The sequence below is a fragment of the Molothrus ater genome, chromosome 8 (genome assembly GCF_012460135.2).
Source record: "Molothrus ater isolate BHLD 08-10-18 breed brown headed cowbird chromosome 8, BPBGC_Mater_1.1, whole genome shotgun sequence".
NCBI lineage: Eukaryota > Metazoa > Chordata > Aves > Passeriformes > Icteridae > Molothrus > Molothrus ater.
This window is the reverse complement of record NC_050485.2, coordinates 34,938,673-34,950,647: the sequence shown is the minus strand read 5'-3', so window position 1 is coordinate 34,950,647 and position 11,975 is coordinate 34,938,673. Positions and strand designations below refer to the sequence as shown.

General features: G+C 48.9%; 1 protein-coding gene across 1 annotated transcript; it reads left to right on the top strand.

Annotated features, from left to right (window-relative positions):
• Positions 1-1,933: 1,933 nt before the first annotated feature.
• Positions 1,934-10,249, top strand: C8H10orf143 (chromosome 8 C10orf143 homolog). The gene is made up of 4 exons (XM_054515596.1): positions 1,934-2,002; positions 5,295-5,435; positions 6,186-6,251; positions 6,931-10,249. Exons 1-4 carry the CDS (start codon positions 1,934-1,936, stop codon positions 6,958-6,960), a joined length of 306 nt encoding a protein of 101 aa, XP_054371571.1. The 3' UTR covers positions 6,961-10,249.
• The last annotated feature ends 1,726 nt before the right edge of the window (positions 10,250-11,975 follow it).

Sequence of the window (11,975 nt, the reverse complement as noted above, 5' to 3'; positions counted from 1 at the left end):
GGAATTGGAATGATAATAAAAGCTTGTGACTGAGCAGCGAGTCCGAGACGGCTGGGCTGTGATTGCCATTAATTAAACACAACCACATGAGACCAATCCAAGATGCACCTGTTGCATCCCACAGCAGCAAATAATTATTATTTACATTTTGTTCCTGAGGCCTCTCAGCTTCTCAGGAGAAAAAATCCTCAGGAAAGGATTTTTCATAAAATGTGTCTGTGACAACAGGCAGGGGGACAAGTTGCCCTGCAAGTGCCAGGTGATGCCCTGCTCACCTGCAGCCCCAAAGAGAGATGGATGTGGAGCCCAAATTGGGGTGAAAACCCCCGAGGGAAGAGGCTGGGTGAGAGCTCCCAGCTGCTCCCAAATCCCACTGCAGTTTTCCAGCAGCTTTCCCAAAGAATCCTGTGTTCCCTTTCTAATGAATTCTTTGTTTCCTTTCTGCCAAGGCTGGGATTAAATTGTGAGAAGGTATTTCTTGTTGGGACTCAGATGTTTGTTAGCTCTTACCTCTGTCACAGTCTCACAAACCCTGAGTTCTGCAGCACTTCACTCCAACAAACTAAAAATGGAGCCCCATCTCTCTCTCTACAAGGCCTTTTAAGGATAAACTGTCCAATTAAGAAATGACACCTCAATTATTTTTACTTTTAACCCAATACCCAACCACCTGTGATCTGCAATGAGGACTTTTTTTATCCAATTACACAAAACCACCCAAACCCATGGAGAAGAAGGTTAAGAAGAAGGTGAAGAAGAAGGACTGGCCTAAAACCTCCATTTTACCTTATATATATTGCTGTATTCTAAACCATTAAACTCTAAGTTTCCCACCCTGTGATATCACACACTTCTACTCAAACTCCACACCCACAATCCCAGTTCTGCCATTCCATTTTGGAAGCTTCTCCACAGCCTGAGGTCAATGCAGTGTTCCAGGGTTCCAGAGGGGATGGATGCCAGGGAATAATCTGTGTCCTCTCCTGCAAAACCGCTGGGTGCAGCTGGAAGTGCTTTATTAGAGAGGGATGGAGGGAGCTTCACCCGGTGAGAAGGGCTGGGACAATGGGGATCGTTCAGCCTGGAGAAGGATCCGGGGTGAGCCGAGTGTGAAGGAGCTGAGAGATGGAGGGACAGGACAAGGGGAATGGCTTTAACCTGACAGTGGGTAAATTTACATGGGAGATTGGGCATTGGGAATTGTTCCCTGTGAGGGTGGGCAGCCCTGGCACAGATGCCCAGAGCAGCTGGGGCTGCCCCTGCATCCCTGGCAGTGCCCAAGGCCAGGCTGGACCCTGGGGCTGGGAGCACCTGGGACAGTGGGAGGTGTCCCTGCCATGGCAGGGTGGCACTGGGGGGGTTTGGGGTCCCTCCCAAGTGTGGCCATGCCGTGATCCGGACGGGGCCGGGCTCAGCGCTGCGCGATGGACGCGGAGCGGCCGCGGTCGGCCCGGCTCGGTGTTGGAACCGGGGAACCGGGGCCGCATCCCCAGCCGGGCCGGGGGAGGCTCCGGGGGCAGATCCCGGGGTCGGGGGTGGATCCCGGGGCGGTGCCGGTGCCGGAGGAGGCTCCGGGGCTGGATCCAGGGGCGGTTCCAGGAGCGCCTTGCGGGACCGCGTTACAGGGGGGGTCCCGGGGTGGATCCCGGTTGATCCCGGTTCCCTGGGTGGTGCCGGTGCCGGGGGGAGGCTCCGGGGGTGGATCCCGGTTGCAGGGGCGGATCCCGGTTCCCTGGGTGGTGCCGGTGCCGGGGGCGGATCCCGGGGCGGTCCCGGGGCGGTGCCGGTTCCAGGGGCGGATCCCGGGGCGGTCCCGGGGCGGTGCCGGTTCCAGGGGCGGTCCCGGGGCGGTCCCGGGGCGGTGCCGGTTCCAGGGGCGGTCCCGGGGCGGTGCCGGTTCCAGGGGCGGTCCCGGGGCGGATCCGGTGCCGCCATGGCCGCGGTGCCGGTGCGGGGCCGGCGTGGGGCGCTCGGGCCGGGGGCAGCCGGGGAGCCGGAATGTGTGAGTCGGGAACGGGGATGGGAATCGGGAACGGCAAATCGGGAACGGGAACGGGAATGGGGCAGAGGCTGGGGCAGGGCCCGGTGCCAGTCCCGGTCCCGGTCCCGGTCCCGGTCCCGTCGCCGCCCGGGCCGTGTCGCGGCTGTCGCGGGCGGCGCCAGCTCGGGGGCGGGCACGGCCGGGCCGGGGACTGCGCTCAACAGGCTTCGGGGTTTCGCTTCTTTTTTCCTGTTTTTCCATAGTTTCTTTTTCCACATTTTCTCTTTCGCGTTTTATTTCCCCCCTTTTCCTTTTTTTTTTTTTAATGTCTTTTCCCCTTTCTTCCTTTTCCTTTTTTCCTTTTGAATTTCTCGGGTTTTCCTTTTTTCCTTTTGAATTTCTTGGCTTTTCCTTTTTTTCCTTTTGAATTTCTTGGGTTTTCCCTTTTTCCTTTTGAATTTCTCGTTTTTTCCTTTTTTCCTTTTGAATTTCTCGTTTTTCCCTTTCTTCCTTTTCCTTTATTCCTTTTTAATTACTGTTTCTCCTTTTTCTTTCCCTTTTTTCTTTTTCCTTTTTTCTTTTCACTTATTTCCCCTTTCTTCCCTTTTTTTTTTTTTTTCCCTTTCCCCCTCTTTGGTATTTTTCCTTTTTTTTTTGTTCCTCTTTTCTTTTTTTAATTTTTTTCTTTCTTTCTGGCTGAAACCCTCTTTGCCAGGCAGCCTCACTAATTCATTGCTGCTCTCCTGGCTCCGAGATGACAGAGAGAGGAATCAGAATCCCAGCCTGGTTTGGGTTGGAAGGTTGGATTTTAAGGCATCTGGACTTAGAGGAATATCAGATTTTCAAGGCCAGAGCTCCCAGTGTGTCCTGGTTTGGATTGATCTTCAGGGAGAGTTTCCCAGGTGGATCTCACACTCCCGCTGCTTCCCCAGCCATCTTTCCATAGGGCAGAAAGCAAGGAGCATCTCCCCAGGGCCATCATTCCTTAGGGATCCAGGGAGAGCTGGGCTCTGTGGCACAGGGTGAGTGCAATCCCAAACAGGAGACAGCCTGCCTTTAGAAACAGGGTCAAAACGCAGAAATTGCACAACAAGAACATATTAAACTTGGAGGAAATCTTTAAAACTGGACCCAAAATACCCCAAGAAATGAGCAGAACTTCTCCTACAACTCCTTCAGGTTGGTTGTTGGTGGAGCTGGGTTTGGCAGCAGTTTGGTTTCCTCTCTCAGGTCTTTATCCCATCACTGAAAACGAGTGGGATTTCCCAGGGCTTCCAGCTGGACAAGGGAGCGAGAGCGACTGCCCTGCAGGGCGATGTGCTCCTGCCTCTGCTCGTGTCCTGCTCATTTCCCAGCTGCCAGGCCATTCCCTGGCACAAGCAAACAGACCCTGCTCGCCTTGGGAGCAGGTGGGTCCCTGTCAGTCACAGGATCCAGGGCTGCCTCTTCCCCAGGAGACAGTTCCAGAGGCAAGGAGCTCCCCAGGCTGGCATTGGTGGGATAAGTTTGTCTCCTCCATGTGCTGAATTCCTATTCCTGGCACTGACACCAAGCAAACCTCCCAAAACAATACCTGGAGTTTATTTTTAATCAGCCAAATTCCTTCTGGTGTTGGGCATTGAGTCATTTTTCCCTTTGCCCCCTCATCTCACACAGATTCCCAGTTTGCTGCTGCACTTGGCCTTTCCCTGCCATAAAGGAGGAGTTCTGCAGCAGCAGAGGCAGAGGATATTTTCCCCATGGGAGCCAATCTCAAGGATTTAGAGGACCTCCCCAGACTTTTATCCATTATTCTCTTTCTTACTACAGTACATATTTCACTTTTGGACTCCCTTCCCCTCCTGCTATCCTGCCTCCCTTCCTGCTGATCCCATCTCAGCTCTTTCCTGCTGAGGTTCCCGGTGCATTGATCCATTTTTGGTTTTCCATAACTTATTCCAGCTTTAAATTCCGTTTCTGTGCTTCAGCAGTCTGTCAGTTCTGTGCCAGCACATCCTCTTCCTGGAGAGAGAGATGGAATGTTGGGATTCCTTAAACAAAGTTTGTCTGGGGAAGAACATCCCAAGTGCGTGAGCGTCCCTCTGGAATTCAGGCCCTAAATCTGGGTCACTTTTGTAATTCCCATGCTTGTGTTAATTTCCTGGGCAGTTCCAAGGAGCCCTGGGGTCCCTTTCCATGGGCTCTCTCAGGCCAGGGATGTTGTTCTGGAGGGTTCCACTGTTGTGTGGGTTTTCTGTGGTGTTTTCTGTGGGTTTGCAGTTTAACCTGCCCAGTGCCACCGCGCTGCTCAGAGCAGCATTTTTGGGAGCCCCTGGTCCTGGGAGGGGTCACAGGGCCCTGGGAGGGCTCAGCCCAACCCTTGGGTTCCCAGGACAGCCCAACTGAGGTTCCCTCAGTGCTGGGCACAGCTCAGGGCACAGCTGCAGGAGGAGGGAGTGCATGGAGAGCACTGGAGAGCTGGGGAAAGGTGCCAGTGTTCAGGGAAGACACTGATCCCCTCTCCAAGGGTGTTCCTGTCACTGGGATCACTTTTCCTTCTGTTTCCTGGGTGTAATCGCTCCTTCCACACTATTCCTTGGATCCCTGGATCAGCCCCGTGCCACGTCCTGCTGGGGTGGAGGCTCAGGGATGCCTTTTGCCAGGGATTGCATGGGACTGGGGCACAGAGAGGGGTGAGACACAGAATTCCTGCTCCCAGGTACAGAATTCCTGCTCTCAGGGGCACACTGAGGTGTGACACACAGAATTCCTGCTCCCAGGGGCACACTGAGGTGTGACACACAGAATCCCTGCTCCCAGGGGCACACTGAGGTGTGACACACAGAATTCCTGCTCCCAGGTACAGAATTCCTGCTCCCAGGGGCACACTGAGGTGTGACACACAGAATTCCTGCTCTCAGGGGCACACTGAGGTGTGACACACAGAATTCCTGCTCTCAGGGGCACAGAGGGGTGTGACACACAGAATTCCTGCTCTCAGGGGCACAGAGGGGTGTGACACACAGAATTCCTGCTCTCAGGGGCACAGAGGGGTGTGACACACAGAATTCCTGCTCCCAGGGGCACACTGAGGTGTGACACACAGAATTCCTGCTCTCAGGGGCACACTGAGGTGTGTGACACACAGAATTCCTGCTCTCCCAGCACAAGGGGCACTGGGAGCCCCAAACCTTGGGGTTCTGCCCTAATGCCCCGTTGTTCTCCTGGTGTTCTTCCCACTGGATGTGTGATCCTTGGGAGGCACAGGCAGGAGCATCCCGGGGCTGGGGCCTGTGCTGCACAGAGATGTGAATGTGGCCTCTGGCTGTTCCAGAAGCGGCTCTGCAGGCTGCTGGACACCATTCCAGGGGAGGCTGCTGCCCAGCTCGTGGACTGTGCCATGGACCTGGAGCCCAGGCAGAAACTGCTCCCTGACTCTGCTCCCTGGGCTGCAAAGGCAAAGCAGAACTCCATGGTAAGTTAGCACTGTCCGTGGGCTTGCTGCAAAATCACTTCTCAAATGCATTTTACCATAAAGCTGTGAATAATTGCCGCCTTCTTTTTCTTTTTCTTCTTCTTTTTCTTTTTTTTCTTTTTTCCCTTTTTCTTAAGTTTTTTCGCTTTTCTTTATTTTTTTTCCCTTTTCTTTCTTCTCTTCCTTTTCCCTTTCCCTTTTCCCTTTCCCTTTTCCCTTTCCCTTTTCCCTTTCCCTTTTCCCTTTCCCTTTTCCCTTTCCCTTTTCCCTTTCCCTTTTCCCTTTCCCTTTTCCCTTCCCCTTTTCCCTTTCCCTTTTCCCTTCCCCTTTTCCCTTCCCCTTTTCCCTTCCCCTTTTCCCTTCCCCTTTTCCCTTCCCCTTTTCCCTTCCCCTTTTCCCTTCCCCTTTTCCCTTCCCCTTTTCCCTTCCCCTTTTCCCTTCCCCTTTTCCCTTCCCCTTTTCCCTTCCCCTTTTCCCTTCCCCTTTTCCCTTCCCCTTTTCCCTTCCCCTTTTCCCTTCCCCTTTTCCCTTCCCCTTTTCCCTTCCCCTTTTCCCTTCCCCTTTTCCCTTCCCCTTTTCCCTTCCCCTTTTCCCTTCCCCTTTTCCCTTCCCCTTTTCCCTTCCCCTTTTCCCTTCCCCTTTTCCCTTCCCCTTTTCCCTTCCCCTTTTCCCTTCCCCTTTTCCCTTCCCCTTTTCCTCTCTTTCCATTCCCTTCATTTTGATGAATTTGTGTCTGGTTTTGTTCCTCAGATTTTGGAAAACCATGGGAGCAAAGGCATTTCCCAGCCCTGCCCAAGATGTGTTGCTGGAGAATCTGTAAGTGTGGCAATTTGCTTTTTTGGGACAAAAAGGACTGAGGCTTGTTCCCCATTAAAACATGAAGTTAATAACCTCCACAATTGCATTGCTCGGGAATAAAGTGTGGAAATTAAAAATAAAGGAGATGGATTTAGCATTTCAGCAGAGCACAAATTAATATTTCCAGCAGCAGTTGGAAAATCTGGAGATTCTCAACACATTTTTCAAATTCTCTCTAAAAAGCAGAATTTGGGAAGTTACTGAAAGAAACAATAACATAACCCTTCCCCTACCCAGTTTTACTTGTCCTTGATTTACTGGATTGTAATAAAATACTCAGGAATCTCATTCTATCTCCTTTTTTTTTCTGTAATTGGATATTTCCTTTCTAAGGAATAGATAAAGTATTGAAAATATTGCTCCTTCCAGAGCCAAAATGAGAGGTGTGAGGGAATGTTGGATGTTCATAGCAAAATCTCTGATTTATGGAATCAAAAGGCAAAGTTTCCATCAAAGTTTCCACCAGGAGCTGTGACAATGATTGTGTTAATTTATTTCCACTCATCCCCGGAGAAAAAGAAGAAAGGGAATGTTTGTGGTGGTACTCAGCAAATCCAAATAAAATTTGAAAACGACGAGTGAGGAAAAGCCTTTTTGCCAAGCTCCTTTGTAGTGACCTGAGATTCTCTCATTGCAGGGCCACTTCAGTCACATCCTGGGCTGCTAGAAAAGGAGAGGAGCAGAGGAGCAGCTCTGATTTCCTGCTGGGATCCCCAGGATGCAGCTGCTCCTGGGCCCTGCCTGCCTCAGCACCCCACCCTGGGCACCATTCCCTGCCACTGCACACCTGCCCAAAATGCTGCTGCTCCTCAGAGAGCTCAGAATTTGTCCAAAAAGGACAAGAAATGGCTGATTTCACGTTTAGGTAATTCAGAATTTGTCCAAAAAGGACAAGAAATGGCTGATTTCATGTTTAGGTAACTCAGAATTTGTCTAAAAAGGACAAGAAATGGCTGATTTCACGTTTAGGTAATTCAGAATTTGTCCAAAAAGGACAAGAAATGGCTTTCATGTTTAGGTAATTCAGAATTTGTCTAAAAAAGACAAGAAATGGCTGATTTCATATTTAGCTCAGAATTTGTCTAAAAAAGACAAGGAAAGGCAGATTTTATATTTAGCTCAGAATTTGTTCATAAAGGACAAGCAAAGGCAGATTTCATGTTTAGGTAGCTCAGAATTTGTCTAAAAAGGACAAGGAAAGGCTGATTTCATGTTTAGGTAGTGCAGAATTTGTTTTAAAAGGACAAGCAAAGGCTAATTTAATGTTTTAGATGGATTAAGTTGAGCTGGCCTTGGGCCCAGGCTTCACCTGGGACTGGGCCAGAGCTCGTGTTGATTCCAAAGGTTTTCCCAACAGCCCTGACCCCCTTGGAAAATGCTCCTTTGGAAAATCCTCCTTGTGCAGGGCCACAGGCAGCAATGGGAGGACACAGATTTTCATTTTTAAGTGGCTTTGCAGCTGTGATGTCCAGGAAAAATCCAATTGAAGCTTACATCTAAATCCCAAAAAAATCTGTTTAAAAAGGCTTGACCTCGTCACCCAGCAGGCTTTTATTGGCACAGATCTAAGGACAGGTTAATTAACCTCTGAAAGGTTAATTTGGGGGTTATCAGGCTGCAAAATCCTCAGGCAAAGGTTTTTTGCAGTCCTTGAATCTTTCCCATGTTGTGTGTGGAGTTGGAGTCAGCACTGAGTTGAGATAATCTCATTAAATAAATGAATATCACATAAATACTGGGTTTAATTAAGTAATACATGAGGAAATAAATCTAAAAGCAGACCTGCACTTAATTGGCACTCAGATTTAGGTTTAAAAAATAAGTTTCCTCCAAGCCAATAAAAGTTTTAGTTAAATCAAGAATAAATACTTTCAAGTTGGTATTTCCATACTTGATACCAAGATCTGAGGTGTCAGAATGTGTGGGGAATTCATTTTTGCATCCCCCCACCCTTGTCTTTTAAAAATCCTGGTAATCAAAGCAGTATTTAAAAAACAAGGTGGATGGACAGCAGTTTCTGTGCAGCAAAAGCTGAAATATCTGAGTAAATGTAAAGGGCTAAAAGGGTTTAGTTCCTGCAAAATCACTCAAAACCTCAGGTGTGACAAGTAGTGATTAGGACTGGTCAAAAATTGGTCAAATATGGTCAAAATTTCAGGTGTTCAAAGAGGGGAATGCCAAAACTGGACTCAGAGTCTGTGATAGGAGAGTTTTCTGCCAGAATTCCTCAGGCAAAATACAGGATCAAGTTTGAAACACAGGGAAAACATGGATTATGAAAGCAAAAAGTGTTTTTTCCTTAAATAACTCCCATTTTATCGTGTTCAGGAGTTCACAGATACCTGTGTCAACATTTCCTCTGTTTGCTTTAAACTTGGATCTGGGGTAAAGCCAAGAACCAGCTGGTTCCTTTCTGGTTTTCCTTCTGCTCCTGGCGGGGTTTGTGGCAAGAATTTGAAATCCTTTTAAATTCTCCTGCTTTTCCAGCATTTGTTGGAAGCGCCATGGTGAATCCTAGGGCTGGCTGCATGGGATTTTTTAATGGGATTTTTGGGAACTTCTATTTTTTAACCAAAATACGGATGCTTATTTAGTGCAGGTCTGGTTTAAATGTATTTCCTCAGGTGTTACTTGAGTAACTCAGTATTTGTGTGCTGCTCATCCATTTCATGAGGATTTCCCACTGTCCCTGGGCAGGGAGCAGGGGTTTCTGTGCATGTCATTCAGGGCACTGCTGAGGGAGCAGGAGCCCCTGATGCTGCTTTAGGCTCGGGGTGAGCAGGGATGTCCTTCCCCTGTCCCAAATGCCCGGTGCAGCCTGGGCTGGCAGGGACATGGGGGATTCCAGGTGTTCCCCTGAGGGCCCTGATCTCAAACAGGGCTCTCTGTGCTGGGCTTCCTGCAGGAGCACAGAGGGGAAAGCACAGCGAGTCAGGTCTGATGTTTAAATCAATAAATAAAATACATTCTCCTGCTAACGCCCTCAGTGCTGGGAGTGAGCCCCAAACACGACAGCAGGCAGTGGAAAGGAGTCTGCCCTCATTTCCAGCTGTCCCAGTCCCCATTTCCCTGCAGGATTCCAGCCTGGAAAAGGCCTCAAAGCCCATCCAGCTCCACCTGGGACACCTCCCACTGTCCCAGGTGCCCCAGCCCCAGGGTCCAGCCTGGCCTTGGGCACTGCCAGGGATGCAGGGGCAGCCCCAGCTGCTCTGGGCACCTGTGCCCACCCTGGGGCTGCAGAAGTTCACATTTCAGCTCTGTCCTGGGGGAACTTCCCCACCTGGAGCCCCTGGGGTTCACATCCAGGTGTTGCAGGGCAGGGCAGCTGCTGCCCTGACTCCTCCCGAACCCTCCTCTGATTAAAATCACCTCGAACTCCTCTCAGACTCCCCATTATCCCTGTTTTTCTCCCCACATTGGAAGGCAGAAGCTCCTGGATCAATTCCAAAGTGAACTTTTCCTCTCAGATGTGATTCCTTGCTCCCTGTTTTCCAACAGGGCGAGGAGTGCTTTTTTAAAATCAGCCAGCAAATTGGAATTTAACTGTCTGCTCCACTGAAGGCTTTTAATAGTGATTTTTTTTAAATAGATGTGTTTGTAATTTATTTTGGGATTTTCCAGGATCATTAAGCTGGCACAGGCTGGGGCAGTGAATATTCCTTTAAAGCAGATTTGTGTCAAATCTGCAGTGGAACCACAGAGTTATTTTTGTATGCCTTGTAGAACTCTGAAATTTTGTTTTCTTGATGAAAAAAAATATATATAAATTTTCTATTTCCTGCTGCTGTGGTTTGTACAAAGAATAACCAGTGATGCTTTATTTACCTGTATATAGAGAGAAAGGCCCCTGGCCTGTTTTTAATTCAGGTTTAAATGATCTAATTCTTATTTTTAACTTTGTATTTTGTAAATTGTTCCTTACAAAAGCAGAAGCATTAAACACCACTTTGGCTGCAGCATGGAATTGTCTGGTTGTGTTATTCCGTGAGTGATTTCTGAGGAATAAAGGTAAATAAAACCTCTGATGAGGAGAATAAATATATTATTATGAGAATAATAAGAACTAGGAAAATAAATATATTATTTATGTCATGTAAAATCCTTTTAGTAGGTTTAGGTGTTCACTTTATTAATTTGATGGCAATTAGAGGTTCACTTGGCATCCTGACTGCCAAAAAATCATGGAAAATCAAAATATTGGGATAAGTGGGGTTTAAAACCAACTTAGATCTGACAAGCCAAGACTTATGTGTTGAAATAAATACAGTTATTATATTTAAATATATATATAGTTAAATATATATATATAGTTAACTGTATATGTGTGTGTGTATATATATATATATATACATACAGTTAATATATTTATTTTTGTTTATTTTAGATATTATAATTTATTGACTAGATTTCAAATCCATGGTGTTTATGTTTAAATTTGCTGCTTAAAACCTCAGCCCTCTCCTGGGAGCTTGGTGTGATACCCTGATTCAGAGTCCCACATAAATAACAGAATTGCTCAGGTTGGAAAAGCTCTGAGCCCATCGAATCCAGCCTTTCCCAGCCCTGCCCAGGCCACCACCGTCCATGTCCCCAAGTGCCACCTCCACAGGGCTGTTAAACCCTCCAGGGATGGGCACTCCAGCCCTTTCCAGGAAGGAATTTTCCCAAGATCCATCCTGAGCCTCTCCTGGCACAGCTCGAGGCTGTTTCTTGTCGCAGAATTCCAGCCTGGTTTGGGTTGGAAGGGACCTCAAAGCTCATCTCATCCCAGCCCTGCCATGGCAGGGACACCTCCCACTGTCCCCCAGTGTCCAGCCTGGCCTTGGGCACTGCCAGGGATGCAGGGGCAGCCCCAGCTGCTCTGGGCACCTGTGCCAGGGCTGCCCACCCTGCCAGGGAACAATTCCCAATTCCCAATCTCCCATCCACTGGCAGTGGGAGCCATTCCCTGAGTCCTGTCCCTCCATTCCCTGGGTCCTGTCCCTCCATCCTCGTCCCCAGCCCCTCTCCAGCCTGTCCCAAGCCTGGAGCAGCCATGCCTGGCTCTGATGTCCCAAACTCTGCTCCCGACCCTCCCAGAGCAGCTCCTCCCCTGCTTCTCCACCCCACAGGGACCACCACAACCTCCACGGGCACATCCTCCATCCCTGGGGCTCTGCCTTCCCCTGAGGATGGGCAGGATGGGCTCCCAGGGCCTCGCTGGGTGCTGCAGGCCCGGTGCTGGGGGATATTTGGGTATTTTGGTGTGATTATGGTGTTGTTACTGCTGCGATCCCGAAATCGCCGCATGATATTTGCTTGCAACACAGGGTGTCATTCATGAGTTATACATAAATGGCAGCTTTACATATTTAAAAGGAACATGGACTGCTTCATATCTGAAGTATGGTTCCCAGGGGAGAACACCACCATTTGATCTATTTTTGATTAAAATGTAAAAATTAAAAATTAAATCAAATGGTAGTCAAATTCCTCGGGGAAAACATACTTCAGTTATGAAGTATTCCCCACAGTAACCTTGAGAATCTTACAGCTGTATTGTCTCATCTGTAGGTGGTCTTTTTATGTCTCACATAATTAAAATGAATTGCTGGTAGAGAACCCCTACCACTGCATACAGATTTATGAACCTGGAGGCACCTCCACTGCCAGACAAACAGGGACAGCCCCGCTCCCTCTGCA